This window comes from Mugil cephalus, chromosome 7, assembly GCF_022458985.1.
Source record: "Mugil cephalus isolate CIBA_MC_2020 chromosome 7, CIBA_Mcephalus_1.1, whole genome shotgun sequence".
Lineage (NCBI taxonomy): Eukaryota > Metazoa > Chordata > Actinopteri > Mugiliformes > Mugilidae > Mugil > Mugil cephalus.
Genome location: NC_061776.1, coordinates 18822926 through 18846848, shown reverse-complemented (window position 1 = coordinate 18846848; position 23923 = coordinate 18822926). Strand labels below are relative to the sequence as shown.

General features: G+C 41.0%; 2 protein-coding genes across 7 annotated transcripts; both read right to left on the bottom strand.

Moving 5' to 3' along the window:
• Positions 1 to 711: 711 nt before the first annotated feature.
• On the bottom strand, positions 712 to 13793 carry LOC125011241 (phosphatidylinositol 4-phosphate 5-kinase type-1 gamma-like). 6 transcript variants are annotated; one of them, XM_047590348.1, is made up of 18 exons: positions 13434 to 13793; positions 10516 to 10544; positions 10242 to 10325; positions 9985 to 10115; positions 9755 to 9872; positions 8198 to 8350; positions 7435 to 7734; positions 6980 to 7188; positions 6819 to 6902; positions 6467 to 6515; positions 6233 to 6317; positions 5971 to 6144; positions 5115 to 5271; positions 4928 to 4996; positions 4312 to 4840; positions 2431 to 2505; positions 1703 to 1789; positions 712 to 1575 (listed from the first exon to the last, which is right to left on the bottom strand). In XM_047590348.1, the coding sequence occupies exons 1-18, from the start codon at positions 13519 to 13521 to the stop codon at positions 1573 to 1575; spliced, it is 2424 nt and encodes an 807-aa protein (XP_047446304.1). In that variant the 5' UTR covers positions 13522 to 13793; the 3' UTR covers positions 712 to 1572. The 6 variants fall into 6 exon arrangements, with proteins under 6 accessions (XP_047446304.1, XP_047446305.1, XP_047446308.1 ...); XM_047590349.1 differs by having other exon boundaries at positions 1703 to 1786; XM_047590352.1 differs by lacking the exon at positions 13434 to 13793 and adding an exon at positions 11089 to 11216.
• Positions 13794 to 14425: 632 nt separating this feature from the next.
• On the bottom strand, positions 14426 to 19211 carry LOC125011311 (phospholipid hydroperoxide glutathione peroxidase-like). The gene is made up of 7 exons (XM_047590460.1): positions 19095 to 19211; positions 18228 to 18322; positions 17990 to 18134; positions 17170 to 17321; positions 15201 to 15225; positions 15053 to 15112; positions 14426 to 14879 (listed from the first exon to the last, which is right to left on the bottom strand). The coding sequence occupies exons 1-7, from the start codon at positions 19158 to 19160 to the stop codon at positions 14847 to 14849; spliced, it is 576 nt and encodes a 191-aa protein (XP_047446416.1). The 5' UTR covers positions 19161 to 19211; the 3' UTR covers positions 14426 to 14846.
• Between the last annotated feature and the right edge of the window lie 4712 nt (positions 19212 to 23923).

Here is a 23923-nt window from a genome sequence, read left to right as displayed (position 1 = left end):
CCAGTCAAGAAGTAGCAGGTGTGACAAGGATGCGTTCTGAGACACTGTGGCGCCATCTAGTGGGCAATTATTCGTCACAGCTGGTTTGTGAATTTAAAAAAAAAACATAAAAAACATTTTTTTTTACACAATATAATTTTTATTATCTTTTACACAGTTATTAGCTACATACTCCTGTTGCCTACAGTCAGGCAGATTACCTTCAGCAGAGTCAAATAACACAGTAATATCAGGACACAGTCAGGGAGTCTAATTATGTTGAGTCCCGCCCCCCTTGTGTATCACAGTGTTTGGAAAAGGGACAGTATTGTCTGTATTCTCTTTGTAAACTGATGTTGTAGTTCAGCATACTGATTCCTGATTAATCTGGTGTCATTAAAGACAGGAGCATCTGTGTCTGTGTTTTTCCTCACGCAGCCAACATGCTTATAGCTGGTTCAAACTTCCATGGCCTACAACAACGACAACACCTCTTGACAATTTGACAAATAGGCAGGACAGAACACCCAGAGACTTATATGTCTCCCAGTCACACATCATTTGCATGCAAACACATGCACACACAGAGACATACGGGCACACACAAGTCACAAAAGATAATTTGATTTTTTTTTCTCTTCGCTCTGTCTTTGTTCTTAATCCCGTAAATGGGTTAAATGCATGGCTGCCATGTTGTTTCATATCTGCTCCAAATATTTGGTATTACTCTGAATACATTTTTTTTTTTTTTGCATTTCCTATATTGCATTGTTTTTTTTTTTCTCCAATGATTACACGTAACCAGAAAATATCAAAAATTGTAACAATAATGTGTTAGTAAGGCAATTCCAAAGCTTGTTAGGTGGACCACCTCACACCACTGGAGGAAACAGAACACAAACAATATTAACTGTGTCTGAGTGTGTTTTCAACCAACAACTGATAAAGAGATAACAAAAAAACGTAGAGTCTCAGACCTTAGCCACATATACATTGATAAAGTGCTAAAAATAATATGGTACACAGCTGTGACATGCCCCTAATGAAAACTAAATGCATGAAGGAAGTGTGAAGTAGTTAAATCATTGTACGTCCATATTGCATAGCCAGAGCTGGCGAGAGGAACGTCTGGATTACCTTGCTTGGCTTGCTGGCATGGAGACCCGAATCCGAAGAAGAGGCAGAAAGTGTTTTCTGTATCTTTGGAAACTTTGGGATCTGGACTAGAATTTAAAATTAAACGGTTTCCAAAGCCATTCACAGTGTCACTCAGCTGATTGTTTTGTTTCTCTGCTTGACCTCAGGCAGATTGTCCAGAACCGATGCATTCTAATACTTTTATGTAATATTTGGACAATTATGTCTGTACATTCATTTGAATGTATCTGGGTAAAAGTATGGTTGAACTCTTATACCTGAATGCTTTGTCCCAAAGTTCATTCCTTTTTGTTTGCTGCTGGCAAAGCAAGCTCCGCTCATGCAGCTCAGGCAGCCAGCATTAAATCTTCATAGTGTCCTGGTGGTTTTATTATTAAAACCTCACAGCTTTTGTATATTGAGACGGCCTCTGGCTCCAACTCCAACCACTGTGACTTACTGAAGGAGAAATGGTGCAAAAAAAGGAGATGGTTGATATTAGAAAATAGGAAAATAGTGAACAAATGCATCCACTCGTCTATATACCATGAATAAAATTTAAATCATGAATGAACTGTACACCTACTGTCTCACTTTCCCCATCTGAGCCCCTTCTGGACTCTGAGCTGCAGTGCAGAGGAGAGTACACCCAGCCCCGATCCTCCTGAGTCTGCTATTACCAAATACAGCCAGCAGATGGCAGCACGAAGAGACATGTGAAAAGGGAAAAAAGGAAACGAAAAATAAATTGGGGAGATATTCTGCATAGATAGAACAATTTGAAGCGGATCTGGCAGATTTGCATGCTGAGGGCTCTGAAGGTGATACCATACTAATTACATTAGAATCTGATGCTAGCTGTGGAGCAGTTTGTCCAAGTTGCCAGCACTGTCAATGACATGATGGAATCAGAGCTTAATAAATAGGTGATTTTGAAAATCATAAACCAACAATAATGAGATCCTCACCTCCAGTGTTAACTGAGCACTATAAGGAAGAAATCTCAAAGGATCACTTGAAGCTGCAAGCGACACTTAAACATACTGAAGGTCCAAGATCCTCAAATATTTAAATGACTGTTTATTGTTTACATGCAGACGAAAGACCTTCAGAAGCAGAAGTTTTCATATGCAGTATTTTTTTTTTTTTTTTTTTTGACATCAGCACTATGTAAGACGTGAAATACACTGCAAGTGGATTTATAGGAACCTCTGAACATTCACAAGTAGCTTTGCTTTCCATGGTCCTGGTGGAAACGCTACACGGACACATCTAGAGTTACAAGTGACTCTAACTACCTTGGTGGAGACTTACATTGTAACTTGAGCTAGAGTTTAGCTTACGACGGCCAAGAACCGGAGAGTACACCCAATATCTGCCATCTGCATACTGATGGATGGACACACACACACACACACAGATGAACACACAGATGAACACGCAGATGAACACACAGGTTGACATGAAAATGAAGGCATTAAATCCTTATACATAAGAGGAGGAATGACGTGACATGATAGCCGGGCAGAAATAAAGTGGAAAACGCAGAATGGGTGCCATGAGTTAACACAGTGAATGGAGGACAGATGAATACAGATTGACAGATATAAATCATGCTGTGCAGGAAAGAAAAACCCGTGTTTTGCTGATGCATTCAAAAGCATGAACTATGGCTGTCGGCAACCTCATGCTTCAGAGGGAACTTTGAACAGCAATTCCCATACTGCGTGCACACAGCCCCCCTCACCATCATAACTCTACCACGCTGTCCTGACTGGCCCACTGCAAAAGACCCAGTAGATCAAGGAGAAACAGAGGGACAATGAGTTTTACTCCCTGGAAATGTATTTGTCCATAAACTACACTGTCTGGCCAAAAAAAAGTCAAACACTCTAATATTTTGTTGGACTGCCTTCAGCTTTGATTACAGCACACACTCCCTGTGGTATTGTTTCCATAAAAAGCTTCTGCAATGTCACAAGATTTATTTCCATCCAGTGTTGCATTTATTTTCACCAAGATCTTGTATTGAAGATGGGAGAGACTGACCACTACACAAAGCCTTCTCTAGAACATCCCAAAGATTCTCAATAAGGTTCAGGTCTGGACTCTGTGGAGGCCAATCCATGTGTGAAAATGATGTCTCATGCTCCCTGAACCACTCTTTCATTATTTGAGCCCCATGAATCCTGACATTGTCGTCTTGGAAAATGCCCGTGACATCAGGGAAGAAAAACATTGATGGAATAACCTGGTCATTCAGGATATTCAGGTAGTCAGCTGACCTCATTCTTTGGACATAATGTTGCTGAACCAAGACCTGAACAACTGCAGCAACCCCAGATCATAGCACTGAACCCACAGGTTTGAACAGTAGACACTAGGCATGATGGGTGCATCACTTCATCTGCCTCTCTTCTTACCCTGATGCTCCATCACTCTGGTTCAGGGTCAATCTGGACTCATCAGACCACATGACCTTCTTCCATTGCTCCAGAGTCCAATATTCATGCTCCCTAGCAAACTGAAGCCATTTTACTGGTTAGCCTCACTGATTAGTGGTTTTCTTAAGGCTATACCGTTGTCAGTTCCAATCCTTTGAGTTCCCTTTGCATTACGTGTGGATATTCTCATACTTTCACTATTAAACATAGCCTGAGTTCTAGTGCTGTTCTTCTTCCATTTGATTTCACCAAGTGATCACAGATCGCGATCAATCAGGATTTTTTTCTGACCACATTTCTTCCTGGCAGACGATGGTTCCCCAACATCCTTCCAGTTTTTAATAATGTGTTGGACAGGTCTTAACCCAACTGTAGTAGTTTCTGCTTCAATCTCCTTAGACATTTTCTCTGATATGACCCTTCTCAAACAAACTAACATCTTTTCACAGATGTGTGTTTCGACATGGTTGTTACAGAAACGAGAAGCTACTGATTGTAAAAGTTGGGGTTAAATCACTTGTTACAGGCTGAAAGATAATCGTCCATGCAGTAATTATCCAGTAGGAGGCTCATACCTACTTTCTTAGTGACTTTGTTTTGGCCAGGCGGTATACAGTATCTGATAGTATGAATCACCTTTCAGATCTATTTCAGATTTATTTGAATTCCCTTTTAATGTGGCATTATGTCACTTTGAACACAATCAGCAAAACCAAACCCAAAGCACTGAAGCACGGCAACGGGAACTTACAAAGTATATGTCGGAAACCTGCACCTCCCCGTCCAAGGAGTTGTGGCTGCTGGACACTGACAGCTGATTGCACGATGTACGCAGTGCCTGCCGAGGCACCTGGGGGCTTGGAGGGACAGAGGAGGGAGGTGTTGAGGGGAGATGATGAGAGGAGCTCTGGGCAGAGGAGTGGGGAGATGCGGGGCGGATGGGAGTAAATGCTGAGGCAGGAAGGAGAGGGGAGGAGTTTGGAGTGGAAGTCAGAAGTGTGGATGGTGCAGCTGAATTGGAGACAGGAGAAGGAGGAGTGAGAGACTGAGCAGCTGTGGGAGAGGTGAGTGGTTTGGTGGATGGACGGATGGAGGAAGAAAGGGTAGAGGATGACTGTCTAACGGACTGAGCTGCTGAGGTGGACACAAAGGAGGGAGGAAGAGTAGAGGAGGAATATGCAGAGGAGGAAGAATTGACATGAAGCTGACGATCGGGGGACAGATGGCTGGGTGAGGTGCTTCCTGTCATCTGCGTGAGCTCCGTGCTTTTTGGGATTTTACTGTGTGAAGCGAGACAAAGGTAACTATTAAAAGACCACCCAGACAAATACAGACCGTATCCTGGTATTTTCATCTTGTATGTGTACCTGAGCTCCACCTCCACTGTTATGGTCTCTTGTCTTTCACCGTGAATTTCAACAACCTCTTTTTGCGCCCTGAAAGTACAGGAGAAAACACAGTGAGTAAAAAATACAGACCACAAATCAAAGAAGTAGAATATTGTCATCGGACTGATCTGATACAAAAACTACATGACAATAAAATGAGTCTCACCTGGCCGTGTTCGGTGAATACGTTTGTCTCCTGTAGCGTGGGTGCTCTGGTGTATCAAACGGGGTGGTGGGCAGAGAGTTGTTGGATGACAGAGTGGTAGCAATAGATGCTGTAGTAGCATCTTCAAATGATGGAGGAGTGCAGGGTGGCTCTTTCCCTGAGGGGCAGAAGTGAGTAAGAGGTGTTGAGACAGGTGGAAAAGAGATTAAAATATGCAAACTTGATTTCTTCAACAAAAATCAGCCTATTAAAACTAAATATGCATCCCAGGGAGCACTTCACTCCACGCTCCATGTATCTCATTATTTTTAAATTCAGTAATGTCTCTTAACTGAGCGGTTAACATTTGTATTCAGTAATTGTATTTGAACCTTATTTATTGTAGCACTATCATTTACGGTATTGCTGCACATTATGCAAACCTAATGTGTTCATGCACGTCTAGTTTTGATTTGTCAGTTTTACTTTCTTGCTGTCGCCCTCCAACCACGCTGCTGCTTCATTTCTATTTCTCCGCAGGGATCAATAAAGGCTCACTTCATTTCATTTAAAGAGAAAATTGAGCACTCAGCAGCAGACAACTGAGGCCAATAGTGTGCTCTGTTATGTTTTGAAGGACACAGTGTAACGGGGGAAACCAGCACTCAAAGGTTCACACCTAATATACTGCTATTTTATTGAGGCAGCATCAGAATGCTGCGTGGATATTTCCTCACAGCCTTTGGCCTGACAGCAGCAGGCCTTGATAAACATTTATGAAGGACACGTGTGGGCAACATTTTTCGGGTCTTGTCAGCTCATTTTATACACTGACTGTGTGGCATGGTTAACAAGCAGAGTATAAAAAACATCATACCATTGTCCTCCAGCACGGGGAAGCTGCGAGCTCCTCTTAGGTTCTCCAGGTTGTCCAAGTTCTCCTGCCTTTCATCGGTCATTGAAGGACGCTTCCCAGCTGAACCGGCTCCAGCACCGGACTTGGACGCAGAGAGCGCTCCTCGTCCTTTCTTAGATGGAGACGATCGCAAAGCTGTGTAAAGCCAGGATTTTGTTTATTGTACTCATTCGCTGCTTTAAAAATACTTGGCAAAACAAAAATCTCTATTGTGAAAACTCACAGCAGCTCTTCTTGAAGACGACTGTGCTGCAGAATTTGTAGAACCTTTCAGCATAGAAACCGGGTCTGTGAACGGACACGGTGTCCTGTGGGGGATGAAGGCAGAGAAAAGCAAAAGAGACAGCGTAAAGAGGTTGAAGGTTCTCAACCAGTTACATATATTTTATAAAAACTAAATACGATAAGGTTTACTGTGGTTTGCTTGGAGGCAGACAGGTACGTGAAAGCCACTCACCCCGTCATGGATGAGGGACTTCCAAGAGTGCTCCAGTTTCTTGATCATTCTGTCAGACAAGACAATTCAATTATTTATCTGTTCAGAAAGTCGCTCTGGTTACCTGGCAACTGTCGTCCCACTTGACATGTGAATTTTAATTTCCTCACGCACACATCATGTTTTGGTTACTGTCAGCGCAAACACATAAAAATATTTTTAAAAGAAATGGTCGCAAGTTAAAGTAGGACTGAAAGTGTTTGAATCCTGAGTGAAAAGAGGATGGTGCTGCCTCTGCTCCTACCTAGTCCTCATTTTTTCCATCTCCTAGTGGTATACTGTTTAAAATGCATCACGCAGACTGACTGCCTACCTGTATGACTGCAGAATGTCAATGATGCCAATGAACAGCAGAAGGCGCTCTCCTTTACCACTCACAGCAGGAATACCTCCCATACTAGACAGAGAGGAAAAGTTACCATCGTGTGGACAATGTTTCCCGATGAGGGCAAACGTTATCAAATGGTGTCTTACGTGTCATCGTGGTCCAGAGTGTCCCTGCACGTCGAGCCTCCCTGTATCGACTCCATGGCAGTGGAATACAAGGCCCTCTGCCCTGCAGGCTTCTTCTCATCTCCGCCTCCTGCAGGCGAACCCTGGGACTGATTCTCTCTCTCTGCCTGGGTTTTATTATGGACCCCCAGCAGCAAACTGTAGTCCATAATCTTAAAACTCTCCAGAACCTGAAGTCAAACGCAACATAATATGTCAAGCCTGGACTGTGGTAAAAAATTCATCATTCTATTCATTCATCATTTCTTATAATTTAATGATACTCCTAATCTTTATTTATGATTCAGCCGCTGAGCCGAATATTTTATGTGCAGATGGCTGGGCTGCTTCGTTAAAATAAAATGAAATACACACTGTTGTACTACTTTTTAAAGAAATATGTGTGTCAAACTCCTCTCTATCTGTCTCTCTCTCACCAGGCAGTCTCTTTGAAGTGTTTTGACGAGAGCGCTGTACGTATCATGGTCCATCGTGAGGCCTTCAGGGACATCACTCAGAAAGTCCAGGTCTTTAAAAGTGGGCTTTGACTTCTCTCTTTCCTTCTTGGACGCCCGTCTCTTGTATGTGGAGCCCTTCAGGTCAAACTTGAGGTGCATGCGCACAGAGCGTGGTAAGATATTGTTCATCACAATAAGTCGGATGTTCTTGCCCCCGCACTGGACACAGTAGAGACCGAAGAACTTGGGCAGCAACGTCCTCGGGTTCTGGTTCAAGTTCTGGAGAGTGGTTTGGCCCAGCAGACAAAGAGAAAGAAAAAATTCAGAACATCAGTGGACAATTGTTAGCTTCAACCCCTGCGACATGCACCTGTCAGACAGCGTGACCTGTCCTCACGCCTCAGCCCATACATGTGTCTACCGTGTGCATGCTTAACCCGTCAAGGAGTACTTAGTGTGGGTCTCTGCTTCTACAGATCACAAAGTCTCCTGCTGACGTCACCGCTGACTAGAGCCAACAACCAGGGGTCGGATAAAGAGGATAAAGAAGGTGTCAGCTGCTGCACAAGCATGTGCCCATGTACACAAACAACCCACGCCCACCCCGACTCATTACCACAAAACCATGGGAAGATTTTCAATTACACACGGATGCAGACTGGTAATACTGGTTGTATTTAAGAAATGTGTGTATCATAAAACAGAAAATATTCTAATATGTGTGAGGCCCAGGTTGTCTTACCATGTAGTATCCAGGGAGCAGTTTCTGTAGAAACTCAGCCTCTTTGTGCTGAACAGTTTTGATAATGAACTCGTCATCGCGAGTTACGTAGAATATGGAGCCGCTGGCGCCTGGGTTTGACAGCTCGATCAGTGGCTCGTTACACAGAGAATACTAGGCAGACACAGGGAAAACAAACAGATAAGAGTTTAAACTGGCATCGTGCCTCAAGTTTGAGGATCTGATCCACAATCTGTGAAAATGTATGAGTGTGATAAACAACAGCTACAAAAACAGACTGACAGAAAACAGAATTTTCGGTGCTTGTGTTCATTGCATGTTTTGTAATGAATAATCTGAATGTGTCATTTAACATTAGGTGTTTCTTTCATCCAAATTTGTATCACTGATCGTGTTTGATCCAAAAGAATTCTCCATTAGCCAACCAGAAGATGAACACATCTACCCACTCACGCCAGATTACTCATCAGCACCAAAAGGGGAGCTGTGTTTTAAAGTATGTATTAGCCGCTCATCCTTTCCCCAGAAAACAGTATTTGTTGTAACCTTAACCGTTGCATCCACTCACTTAATGATAGACTAGCAGCAACTGTCTTTAAATAACTCTTTTCGTGCACATGTACAGTTGCAAATCAACACAAACAGTCCAATAGCATCAGTGGACTTAAATTTACAAGGCATATTTAAGAGTGATTTCCTGGATCCTCAGGACTTCAAACATAATTAAATCATTTGGTTAAAGGTGTGTGACTTGTCCCGAGGCTTGTGGTGAGTTTTCCTGACAAAGTAACTCAATTTTCTACGGCTGAGTTGACAAAATGCAGTTACATTGGTACTTCACCCCTCCACCACCAGACACAAACTACTTTGACTGTCTGCGGGGAGTTTCAAAAGGAAAGCTTTAGTCTGCTAATCTCCCTCTGGCAAAGGTAGAATGTCAGCTTAAATGCGCTGCTGAGCATGGTACTGCATGCGTGTGCGCTTTGACACACACAAAGGCACGAGTCAGAGCATGTCTGTATGTTTCCCTTCCTGTGCTCAGCTTCCCGTTTATCTCAATGTGAGATCTCAGTGTTTTTTGATTACTACGATCACCTGTCAAGCGCTCGCAGAGTCAACTTCACACACATCTATATTTAGTTCACGTCAGGTTATATCACACGGCATTTTATGTGGATGGACCAAAGCAAAAAGTTTTTCTTTCAGAACTCTAAGCTGACATGATGACATAAACTAGTATGGCTGCTGGCATAATAATAATCAGTGCTTAATATATGTTTACAGATATGATGACTTTAACACTGAAGTATCTGTGGAAAAGATGTTTCATGGGAAAGTAAGATGAGAAATTGAAATACAAGTGGTAGTGTGGTGGTGTTGTAATTATATGTGAGAAAATTTGATGAAAAGTTTTGAAAATAATATTTTCATGCAGATGGAGACAGTTTTGTGGAATCTTAACCAGAATAAAAGTTGCTAACAATGACAGGCAATACAATGAGATCCTAAAGGTACAGCAAACATATTGTGTGTCATTCGACAAAATGTGTATCTCACCAAGTAGTCATCTGGTCGGATCCCAAACAGCTCCCTGAAGTAGCGGAACGCCACGGGGGCGTAGGTTTTGAACCTGAAGTCTGGGAAGTGGTGGGCTGGTGTGAGATTACTGCCTTCACTGTATGGACCAAGGTGAGAGCAACAAGAAGAGTTAAAGAAGAGGAAAGATTGCATTCAGTACGTCACACACACACACACACACGTATGCGCATGTATTCCTAAAAACACACCTGGGGAAGAAGATGCTTTCAACCACGTAGAAGTCCTGCATAAGCACATCTCGCTCAGGCTTGGAGCTGAGGTTGCCAACAGTATATCCAATACCCAACTGGATGGCCCCTTTCAAGGCAGAGGAGGAGGTCTGGAGGCAGAGAACAAAGAAAAGAACAACAAAACACAGCGTGGGTGGATATTAGTTGATGAAATCGTGATGCCAAGGAATCCTACAGGCAACATTTTAGACCAAAGACAAAGAAGAGCTGCCTACCTTCTTGTATGATGTCTCTCCAGAGGCATCTACCCTCCTGTGACCAATTTTCTTTTCATGAGGGGGGCCAAATGGGGACGGCATCTGTTGTAAGAGAAGAAAAGGTAAAAGGTAATTTATATGTGATACAGGTAATGTACTATATATTACATATTGCCCCTTTCAAGGTTATGCTGAATTAAACAACACGGTTAACAAGGACAGATGAAAGAGAAGAAGAAAGTCTCAGAGACAGGTGAGAAGGACAGGTGTATAGTGTGAAGTGTCCTCTCACCTCAGTTATTTGACTCTTCTTGGTTGAATCTGTGGATATAAGGAGAAGGTGAAGGAAAAAGGGATTAAGAAGTGCCTAAATCAATGCATTATTTAGTCATTTAGCAGGATATGTTAGCTTTGGCATCAGACTCACACTGTTTGTGTGAACACCCAGAACATTCTAAGCCTGCGAGCTTGTGTTGACCTCCATCTTTACCAGCAGTTTGGCTGTTTATTCACAAACGCGACACCACAGCAAGAATATACTGATAGTTTCAATGAGAAGCTACCCTACTTATTATGTGGTGCCCTACGTCATGATACTTATACCTGGCAGTTAAAAGGAGCTACAAAGATCATAAGCACGACATGTCATGGTACAACAAAGCCAACGCAGCCACAGTTAAACCTGAAAAAATTCTGCAAAGCAGGACAGAATGTAATGGCCTTAGGGATTTTCCACATCTTTCACCTCAATAACAATTTATTTAATAGAGAAAACGCATAAAGCATTTATAGCACTCAGATTAGATAAATGGTAATTTTACAAATTTTCTTAACCTTGCTCCAAATAATATGGTGGTTAACTCACCAGCAGAAGAGCTCAGTGCCTACTGGTTACCAATAGTTTGACAGTCCAGAAAAGAAAAGACCAAAAGCCAACTCTGACACTCAGCAGCCAGACTGCTGCAATGTGCAGCCAGTGTTTTCTATTCCTGGATCAGCGTGATTTGTACAAAGAAGGTAAAAACTCTATTGGATTGACTTCCTCTCTAATCTGAGGTCTGTCATTGGCTGAGGTCTCCAGATCACACCATCAACCAATCACACGGTCGGATTAGGAGAAATCTTTCCAACAGCCGCGAAGGACGGAAATGGGCCGAGTCTGTGCATGTCCGTGTAAGAGGATGAAGAGAGCGGAAAGGAAGGAAGTGGACGAGAAAAGAGACAGTTCATAGCCTTTCATAGTGCCACAGAGACGGACAGAGCCGGGATAATGAATCTTTAAGCCATGGTAAAGTAGACAACACACACTGCAGCAGATGTTACTGTCACCAAAGCATGCTAAAACACAGATTCCATATAAAAATAACGACTTCTCTGATGAGCCAGTAGACAGAAAGAAAAATCAAGAATCATGCCAAAATTCACATGTACTTCATGTAAAATCCAGAAAACACAAACATTATTGTTTATTTGATGTTCATGTTTTCTTGTCTTATGCACTGTCTTTACTATATGCTGCTGTAACACTGCAAAAATCCCCACTGTGGGATAAAAAAAAGGAGGAATAGTGGAGGAATAGTTTGGCCCTTTAGAATCATGCTCCATGCAACAATATCACCACTTTGACTCTTTGATTGATTTAATTGTATTAATAACGAAGATAAGCCTGCACCCGAATTAGTGGCTCTGTGAGGCATTATTTCAGCACGGCAATGATTTGAGCTCAATGCTAACATCAGAAAAATCAAGGGATTACCACAATTGTTAGTTTTCATCCTCTGGGAAAAAAACAATATATGCACCGTACAAACATTGATGGTAATTTATCCACTATTTGTCATCGCTGAAGTTAAAGAAATGTACTTTGTTCACAGAAAAAAAGGAAAAGAAAAATCATACAGTGAAATTCTGCAAATAAAAGAAAAAAAAGTGTTGTTTATTTGTTGTGATGGGTCAAAAAAGGCCTGTCTTTCATCTGTAACCTGCAGACTCACAGTGCAATAACGCCTGTCAGCAGGACAATGAGAAGGAATAGGACAGACACACACACACACACACAAAGAGTCTCTGTGGGATTAGGGTCAAGCCAGAATAATGTGTCACTGAGCTTCAAACAACAAACAGGACACATTCACTGTAACATCTGTGACTACTTGTAAGACATTTTATTATTTTTATTTATTAAGACTATAAAAGGGAAATGAGGGCGAGGGACAGATTTATTGATAGTTCTCTTAGATATCAGTGTAATGATGTGCTATATGTATTATAATGTCGAGAGAAATATGCCTTGAGGCTTGAGTGTGTGTCATAGTAAAGAGGATTAGATCATTCCCTTATCTGAGAAAATGGCGGCCTGTTGCTGTGACATTAATGTGACACTACACACAGGAGTAGATTTTTTATGCCAAGAGGCTCTCTGCATACATGTATAATCCGGTGGATTTAATAATAATCATCTGTGCACAGACATCCAACTTAACAGCATGCACATGAAATGTCAGCTTCCTGGTCAACTGTTGATGCCCACATGTGCTTTCTTCCTGTGACACGACCACAAAATAACACAATCACGTCACACGTGCCCAACTGTATTTGTTGCAATGGCATCCACAGAAATGATGGAAACTGATACCCACAGGGGATTAGTCTGCGATGTATATTATAATGCCACATCAGATTACATAAGGCACTCTCCAGATTTAGCGAGAAAGAGGGAAGAGTAATGGAGACAGGCCGAAGCAGAGCAAAATGAAAGCTGAGGAAACACAGCATATTTGGTAGAGGATGCTCAGTAGCACATGTGTAAAGCACAGCTCCCGTTGACGATGTATACAAGTGATCACTAGGCATGTGTGTTTGTAACATGCTAGTAAACAGCTCCAAACACATGCACAGGCAAAGTAAAACTGATCTCAGCTTCTGTGGGTGCACCGAGTCTCTTAACATTTATCAGCGACTTGAATCTTGACACGGTTATCTAATCGCCCAATTTATTATTCATTTCCTCTTTAACTAGACTGCCGACTTCTCTGCCTTTAGTGGAAAAATATCTCTAAGTATACTGTGTAAAAGCACGTTGGGATGCTGGTCACTTATTTTCAACTCCCTGTCCCCTGCTCAACACCTGCTGTCACTGGTAGACAGGTTTCAATAAGCAAACCGAAACGACGACATTGTTTGACAGTTCCGACTGAAATGGATACACACCGGTGTCCTCGAAGTCAAGCTGCAGACAGGAGCCGGCGGCCGCTGCCTCGCTCCCGTCGTCCCCGGGTTCCGCAGTCCCCCAGTCCATCTCCAGGACGGCCCCGGACGACGACACGACGCCGCGTCTTTCCTCAGCGAGAGCCAGATGTCGCGGTGCGAGCTTCCGCACAGTCTATAAATCCTGGCATTTCGTCTTATTTAATATCCGTGGGTTTAATTGCGAGCGATACAACTCTGCGGACGCGTATATTTGGAGCGGTACGGGCGGGTAGGGAGGCGGAGGGCATGCTCAGAGCCAGCGGTGCCGACCATCATCCTCATCATCATCATCTCCTCCGCTGCTCTGCGTCAGCGTCCTCGCGCACCAGCCGTTGCGCGAGGACGCTACAGCACCAACCGACTGATCACTATAGTAACCGGACACAGTTGAAACGAGATGCCCGAGGGTTAAATTCTTATGTTTTAATTAAATAATAAATAATTATTTCGCCATCAAATGGCAACGACCATCAGTTACCAATTATTGGTTAGTAAAAATAAATACGAATAAATAAAATCGAAATACAAAGTTGTGAACAGGGAAATTGCACCGTTATTGTTAGATTATCTAACGGAGTGTACACACAAAAAAAGGCCTGTCGGTCTTTTTGTAGAGTAGATGTTTTCACACCAGCCGTAAATTTGCTTCAAAGTAATTTCCTACCTACTTGTGGGCCTTAACAAAAATGCTTGAAATCAGTGGGAGCTACTGTTAACTTAATTAGCACAGCTCATTCATTTATTTAGAAAGGAAGGAAATTAATTAGGTAGATAGAATATTTACACATATATCTTAAATAGAATAGTAAAGCATTAGATATTTTCCCAATATTGTGATTTAAAAAGTTAAACATTTGAAATGTTTAAAACTTGCAGGATGAAATAGATTAGCCTTCTGCTGACAGCCAATAGGAGAGCACTGTGCGTGAGACTGAGACAGAAATTGGCACATAAAGGTTTAAGATAGCATTTATTTTCCAATTTCATCATATAAGTGAGGAGTTTGACAAGTGCAAACAATACTTTCAGTAGTTTTTGGTGACATTTTAACACTATGTCTGTGCATAAAGTTGACATTGACACATGGATGGCGTAAGATGGTATAAGAAAAAGGAATGGCTGTTTTGAGTGTGAACAACGATGGAAAGTGTCTCTACTGAATGCCCTCCCATTACAGCCTTACAAGGTTTGGTGTGTGTGTGTGTGGGCTCTGGAAATAAATTGCACGCTTAGGTTCATCAGGCACTGACTTTCCCAGTGTTGGGTTTACAGACAGGCCGTCACTGGCCCAGGCACACACACACACACACACAAATACTCTGAAGTCCATGGGAGAGGGTCAGGAGTCCAAGGAACACATAGATGGTGATGCGATTACAGGTAAGTGGGCAGGTCTTTCTCCACCACCTGTTAAGATAAAAATAATAAAATTTTCTATGACAGATGTGGCAAACTGCAGATAATTGTTCACTACAAAATGTCTGAATAAATTAAAAGTGATTGATAACAAAGCAGCAACTAATTCAAACAGCAAGAAACGGTATGCAATGAAATATTGTTAAAAACACAGCATTACTTACGCTGGGATCATCTGTGGGGCCATATCTCTTCACCACCTGTCCCTCTTTATTTATGAGAAACTGTTGAGGAAAATGGAAGACATTTAATGAAAGTCTGACTGTAATATGGCTTTTAAAAACTAGATGGACAGCTGTATTAGAAAGTTACCTTTGTGAAGTTCCATTTGATGTTACTGCAGAAACACACAAAAAATAATGTTATAGCACACAACCACCAAGATTGCTTTCTTAGCTTGATTTCAAGAGGACTACAAAGGAATTCATTTCACTTATGTTGACTTGTCAAATAGATTCCACAGAAAAGGAGGACGGGCCATTCTTTCTAATGACTAGCAGGCATCGGCAAAAAGATGTCTGAACTTTCTCATGGAGCCCTACAGCAAGGGATAATGTATAGCGAGTCAGTGATTAGTGATAGAAAAAAAAAAAATGGCATGGAATTGTTCTGGAATTTTTTTTTTCCATAATGATCTGCTCACTATACATTATCCCACTTATAACACGACTTACAGATAAATTATTGAATAATTTGACAAAATAATAATTGAAAGAGATTTAATTTGTGTAAAATTAGCCGGTCGGTTGCTAGGATGTTGTGGTGATCTGTGTACGTTGGGTGCTGTTGGTTGCCAGGAGACCGTGAGCTGCGGAGCCCTAATGATAGTTAATGTTGAGTTGCACATTTCCATTGATTATAAAATAGATAGAGGCTTTATTCATCCCAAACTGGGAAATTTCACAATTGGACGTAGAGAGTGGATGTCAAACTTGGGAAAGTGACGTGACCTTACCTGACCAATCAGAATCAAGTATTGAAGAGAGATGTGTAATAAAATCAGTTAATTATCCCAAGTAAAAACGTTTTAAGTTTAAGGTCCTAATTGCTCATTTTAAGCCTTCTTCAGTACAGTATTATGTTAATTCAGTAAAATTTGGTGATATGGAGTAAACCACACTATAAGACAGTGTTTCTCAATTCCGGTCCTCGGGACCCACTGCCCTGCATGTTTTTGATGTTTCCTTCCTACAACACACCTGATTAAAAAGAATGGCTCCTTATCAGGCCACTGCAGAGCTTGATGACAAGCTGATCATTTGAATCAGGTGTGGTGGAGGAGGGAGGAGGGAAACATCAAAAACATGCAGGGAATTGAGAAACACTGTTATAAGGTGTGATGCATGTTTAGTGCGTGGATATCTCCTAATTGACAGTTCACTACCACCACGTGGCTGTGCAGTTTCCTCATATCCACCCTTTGGTCGCCCTCTCATAAAATCAATAAATAAAGATGGCAATGGACAAAATGTGAAACTCAAGCCTTTATGACCTTTATCTACGCACTAAAAGGTAACAGCGGCTTAAATCACATCCACCATCAGACCTACACTATTCATTTGTATTTTATGCTTACACACTCATTTATCATTTCACAGTGATTACGGTACGAAAATAACAAAGCAATAGAGATGCTTTTTGTTTTGACTTCTCGCATGTGAGTTATTAAGTAAACTTTGATTACCAAATGATAAACTGCAGATCTTGTTAATGTAACAAGTACGTAGTGAAAAGATTTATGTGTTGTAAAAAGAGGAAGATGAAGAGGGTGGGATGAAGTAACAAACTCAACAGGATGTGAAAGGTCCTATTTCAGAGTGCAACAGTGTCATCATGGCAGTATACTAACTGCAAACTGCAACAATGTATTTTGTACAATGCGGAGAAGTTGCATTTGTACCAATCTCTGAAATGGGACAACTTCTAAGAAATAATTACAAAACATGATAGATTAAGGTTATTACCTAGGACCCAGGACTCTGCCCAGGAAACTTTTATTTGAATTAAAATGAAGATTTCATTTAGTAACATTACAACACCCTCCTTCTAACTGTATGTCCTCAAACTATGGTGAACCTAGACAAACATTTATTTTATTATCATTATTTCTGTCTTGAAGGCTAACATGTACAAATCAACACCACATACTAAAAAAAATGATTAAATTGCATCTCATCCTTGATAATAATAATGTGCCCGAGAGTCAGACAAAGAAATATGTATAGAAATAGAAATGAACGAAGAAAAAAAAAAGGTCAAGAAAAGTAGAACAACGACTTACTTTCCCAGGGTTCCCTTGCCTTTGGGCTGAGCCTTCATCCACTTCCACAAAGGATGAGCTTGGTCTCCATTCACATCAATCTTACTGAAGAGATCAAACTCAGCATTGTAACCTTTGGCAAACTCTTTAATCTCCGCGTTTGTCCCTGGCTCCTACAATGGAAAACAAAAAGTACATATATAGCAATAATTAAAATCAAAGGAAAATAAAAAATAAAAACACATTGCCAAGTTAGGAAACATATGTTATGAATAAAACTCTCCAGAAAAGCACAAAATATGCTTAAATGTCTTTCAAATGGCATAAAAATCACTCCATTTAAAAACCATTTAATGGTTGCAATGTAGCCTGGCTGCCTAGCAAAAAAGAGAATAGTGAGATTGGGGAAAGATAAACAACCAGTATTTTATTTGTTTAACTGTTTTAACAGTTAAACAGCAGGACGGGTTACTTCTCAGATAGGGAAAACCGTCCCTGCTGCTATCTGTGTGAAAACAGGCCTCGAACGTGATTAACCATGAATTCAAATAATGCGGCCTTTGTCACTTTATAAGAATATCGTATTTCTTTATAGCAGTTACAGTTTATCTTGTGTGCAGACAGCCTAAACCACAGGTATATTCTATTACCAATATTTACTTTGTGGAAGCAAAGAAATCTTTTACCAGTACCTTTAAGGCTGGTGCCAGTAGTCCCGCCCCACCCAATCTGACACTTTTGCAACCAGTTTTTTTTGTTTGTTTGTTTGTTTGTTTTAATAAATAGCACAAAAAAGGAAAGAACCCCAGAATCTAAGTTGTCATCGGTTTATCCATGTTACCTGTCCTCCAAACTGGTTGCAGGGGAAGCCAAGGATGCGTAAACCTTTCTCAGCATAGGAGGCGTGCATTCCCGCTAGCTGAGTATAGTTTACCTTGGTTTTTCCTCATTTAGAGGCCACATTTACAATGATGCACACATTCCCTCTGTCAGAGTTAAAGAAGAAAGAAAGAAAAAATGAGAGGTTAAAACAAGTATGTATGCAAAGCAGGTGATCCTGTTAAAACAAACTAACTTACCTGTATTTCTCAAGAGACACCTCATTCCCATCGATGTCCTTGGCAGAAAACTCATAGATAGACTTGGCGCTTTGCCAGTCCGCCGCCTGAGCACACTACACACAGGTGAAGAATAGAGATTATGTAAGAGTATGAGTAACAGCTGAAGACGGAGCTGTGTCAAGTCTAAAGTCCAGGAAAGTGGGCCAAAAGGCAGTGTTATTCATAAGTTCAAGATGAATCATGTAAATGACGCTAAAGGCAAGACAGGCAGTCACTGACAACGCAGTGCAGGCCCAGTTTTGTCATCGCCCATGTCCCTACTCGTGATTTTCCATACAAAAACAGGTTTAAGGCTCAAAACAGCTTTGATCTATAAAAACGTTTGTTTAACTCATGCGATGAAAACAACAACTTAAAAATCTGACAGACAGCGTAAACGTTACATCTCGACTGAGCCTTTAATCGCATTGTGGGGAAAAAAATCACTGATTATCACAACGGATTATTAGCAACTTTAACCCAAGCTCCTTAAGGCTGCTGCCCTGTTAGCTAACATCCCTTCTCCTGCTATTATTACAGAACATACGGTGAATGTGAGGGTGATTTTGGGGCTGCAGAGGCTCTCTACGGGGATGAATGGTTAGCTAAACTCCTCCACAGGACCGCTAACAGGAGCTCAAATGCTGCTATTGCGCCACTAGCCTCGGTAGCAGCGTCAACATCGGACCTATTTGTCTGGTGCACCGCAAGTAAAAATAGAAGTCCTAAATATGACCTACATGTTTTCCAGCACTCGGGTGGCAGCGTTAATAATAACGGCTATACAAATCTAAGAATAATCCGGAAGACATGCATTATCAGCGTAATCCTGCAATATGTACTCACCATACTTCTCAGTACTCCTCTGTTCCCCACTACACCCAACAACACAGCCGCTCTTGGGAGCCACATGTCGGCGGCACTGATCACGTGACCCGTTGGCTCCGCCCACTGAGACGCTGGCCGTGCACATCTGAACTGAATCAACTGATTGATTTAAATACATATTACTGTGTGTTTGTTCCTTGTTGCAGCAGAAGCCGCCAGTTCATGTGGTGAATTACACATATAGCTGCTATAGAGTATTATCATCCATTCAATGTTTCCATCTGAACATTTTGTCTGTTTACCCTAATTTTTTGCTTAATATAGGAGTGCTTTGTCTTCAGAACTTTCCTGTTAAACAAGATTAAAAACGGAACACATCAGTTTCTACTTCCTTAATGGAAAAAGGCTTAAAACCTATGCAAATATCTCACATTTCATTAGTGTAGCCGCTGTACACTGGATGTCACGCTCAGCTGAAAAGGCCCTTCTGTGTCATGTCAATGTGTTACAGCCTACACAACCAGTCACAACATTACTGACAGGTGAAGCAAATAACACTGACCATCTTATGACAACACAATGTTCTGCTGGGAATCTTTTGGACCTGACATTCGTGTGGATGCTACTTAGATATGTACCACCTGCTTAGATCAGATCAGACACCCCCATCCCATAGTAATGACCCTCCTTGATGGCAGCAGCCATCCCCAGCAGGATGCAGCCTGACACAGACACACGCACAACCGCTTTAGGAACAACTCAAAGAACATTGTATAACAGCACAAGGTGTTGACCTGACCTCCAAATTCACTAGACCCCAACAAGTGTCTGTGGGATGATCCACCCTCAACCCACAGGACCCACTAACAACATTTTGTTTCCAGATACCACAGGACACCCTCAGAAGGCCCATGTCCATTTTCTGATGAGTCACAAGTTATTTGGAGATACAAGGAAAACCTACACAATATTAGGAAAGAAGTCATAATGTTGCATGATCGGTGTACTTCCTTAGTGGAAAAATACATTATGTGAATGTTTCACATTTCATCAGTTTAACTGCCATACACTGGATGAAAAAGCTCCTCTATGTTAAGTCAGTGCGTTATAGCCTATTATACAGTGAACAGCATGGACACAGATGGTTTGATGTAATCATACCAAACTTATATAAATTGCATGTAGGAAAAATTGACCTAAAAGCTAGTTATGTTCCATGAAGGCCAAGGTCATTTTCTTTTCTTTTCTTTTCTTTTCTTTTCTTTTCTTTTCTTTTCTTTTCTTTTCTTTTCTTTTCTTTTCTTTTCTTTATTGCCTCAAACATTGCACAGTGAATAAAGTGCAACATCCACAAAACAAATCAGACACACAAAAATCATTTCTCAACACAGTCTGTACTGTATTAATTATATTTTGAAAAAAATAAATAAAATAAAATTATAACAAAAGCTATCATAATTCAGATATCCATTTACATGTATTATTTTTTATTTATTATATTGTTTCCATGTTTCATTTATTTAATTAAAACTGCTGGTTTTCCCATATTTCCTTTTAGTAAAAGTAACCTCCGTATTTGGAGACAGAAGAAGGAACACCAACATATAAAAGAAGAATTCTCCTATCAAACTGCTGATTTGCCTATGACTCCCTTCCTTTTAATAGCAGACCTCCGGGATGACTCAGTCACTGGGGAGGAACTGTGTAATAGGGTTACTTGGGGACATGACATTTGACTTCTTGCCTAAACATGTTTGTGCAGTGGGAATGAGCCGGCCGCCTTGGAAACACGGAAACACACGACAAGCAAACACACACTCACATACAGTGGACACTTAGCCTGCTCTACATATGTCATAGGATTATTCTTTGAATGTTGTTTTTATTTACTACTGTCACACAGGAGAGGAAACAAACTATGTTAAAGTTACAAAGATTAGTTTAGGTAGCAAAGACAGACTGTGAGATGAAGGCCATAAAGAGTGAGGGACAGCGTAAATATAAACTAGAATATATGGGCCTGGATGAGAGCTAAGGTACAGTCACTGTGGACCAACAACAAGGTCAGATGAGTGTACACACTTCTGATCTATGTATAGGTTAACTTAAAATCTTATGAAACAGTAGATACCTGCTGACTCACTTTGCACATAACACATTCAAGATGATATTGGATATTTTTAGAACCAAGGCAGGTGATAAAATGACATGTTTATTGCTTTCAAGCTATTTCAGATTCAGGTTCATTTGTCATGTGTAGGATTTACACACGGTTAACAGTATAATGAAATGTTTTGGACGAGAGAATTGGTTAGCTCAGCCATTAATAGTAAGTATCTTCAAATTTACAAAGTCCGTAGTGGAAGTGGCAATGAAGTTGCATATCGTAGTGTACCAGCAGACAGTGTCCAGAGAATAGTCTATGGTGAGTAGAAACTGGTGGTAGAAACGGTCCTTTAGTCTTTTGAGAAAATTGAGAAATTGAGAAAAGAAAACGGAACAGGATGAATGGAGTCAAAACAAGGAGGCCTTTATCATTTTACCCAGTATATTGTCAATAAGTTGCCATATAGTTTATCCACATGTTCCACAAACACTCAAATTTATCCTTTCCTTGACTGAAGGAGGATCTTTTTTTTTCTCCCCTCTTTCTTACTGGCAAGAAGGAGAATGTTATGCATATATTTATTCTCAAACCATTTCACGGTGTCTGCTGTTAACCCCAGAATTAAGGCCTCAAACTTTATGGGGATCATTATTCCCATGATCTTTTTATTCTCAGTTTTTGATAAATGTCCTGAATGGATGGAAACTCTTTCCAGTTACCTCCCTCTGTAGAGTTTTCCCTCTTTGACTAGAACAGTTCCTGTATCGTGGAGCACCTGTAGACGTTTGTGAAGAAAATAGTTTTTATGTCAGTCTTTCGTCAGTCCTGTTAGGATATAAAGCCTCCAGTGAGCATTCCTGACCACAGTGTCAGTGTGTGGAGACCAGCTCTCAGCCTCCGCATCACAACCATCGCTTTAGCTTTGCTGACATTCAGGGAGAGGATGTTGTCTTTACACCAGCTGTATGCTCCAAACAAGCCAGTTTTGCATTTATTTATATTTGTGTTTTGTTTTCTCTTTAGTTTTAAAAAAAAAGTTTTAAACTATTGTTACATGCAAATCTAACGTGCCAGAGCTCAGAAAGTACCTCCTCCCAATGACCTTAACACAACCCAAACTAGAAATACATTAAAGTGTTTGGTTAAATGATCAAAGCTATCGTTTCATTATTCTTCCAACAGAGGGCACTGTCTCATTGCAGGTTGCTTTTGTAGAGTTTCTAACTTTCATGCCTGTTGAGGCAAAGTTACATTTAAGCTGTGAAGTAACAACAAGAAAGACTTTCATGAAAGGGTGTGTGGATACTTTGTGAGGAACTAAAGATTTTTGACTTGAGTTAAAACCAGTCTGAGATCAAAACAAAACATGACAAAATAACGATTAGAACGTAGCACGTGTTTTTCTTCTCCTTTCACTGCATTAAAATTAGGCCAGCGGCTTAGTCCTTTACACCCTTGTTCTGGGACACTGCTGGAGCATACTCAAGGGGTTTGACGTCAGACTTGTGCCACGATTAAAGCATTTTGCTCCTTTAATTGGATGTATTCCCTGCTGAATCTGGATATTGGAGCGGGACATAACACACAAAGGAATCACTCATCAGTTAGAGGGAAAAGATATTTCATTCATTTATTGTGTGGGATGTTTATTCTTCCAATACTGGCACTCTGATTTGACAAGTTTAAGTTTATTCTCAAGTCTTAAAAGTACCTTAGTTACACACCTCGTTCCGCTTATTATACCTAATGGTTCATTGAAAACATCCTTGTGTATTTAATAAAGTGGAGCTATAGTGCTAGACTTAATTGCATTGTTATCTCTGGACTATACGTAGTTGATGAACATTAATCAGCTAAAAAGCTAGAAATGTGAAGTGGAAGGGCTCGTAGATACAAAAAAAGCAATACTTTCCACATTACTAGAAAAAATCCACCAGTATTTCTAATCCATTAAATTAAGTTAACCCACAGTACGTGTGACGACATGGCAGTAGGAACCCATCGACACTGATGCATTTTCACCAAACTGTTTCGATCACGAGGGCAAAGGACAGCACTGGATAATTACAGGGATTCTGCATTTTAGACTTGTTATTAGTGCGCTTGCACACTGAGCGTGTTTGGGTGATGCGGAAGATCATGTCGGCTGAGGAAGAGACTTTTAATTAGGCTATGACAAAACACCCAGTCCACCGCCGGTTTCCATCTGAAATATCCAGTTTGAAGATCACAGTTAAGCACCTCACATATAGCCAATTAAAACTCAGATCAAAAGGGACATCAGTTCAATCAATCTGACGCGTACGCGCATGTGGAAATGTAGGGGGTAGACGCTGTAATTAGTCGCTGCTCTGCTTGCACAGTGAAAGTGAATGTGTATGGGAGAGTACAGTAGGTTCCCGCTGTGCAGGTGTTTTTTTTTTCTTCTTCTTCTTTTTTTTTACTCAGCAGTGATGAAATGAATTAGTTTAATTATCTCACAAGAACGACGCAAGAGCTCGTGCATTATACAATGTAGAGCTGAGATTGTTTTATGTAAGACGCATGCAGGAGTGTAAGGGTGGAGAAACCCCCTGAAATATTATTAAAATGTATCTACACCTGTTGCACACTCCCTCTCTCTCACTCTTTCACACACACACACACACACACACACACACACACACACACACACATACTCAGGTTTAATTAAAACAAGAACATAATAAGGTCACGAGATGACATTTCATATCGCTGCATG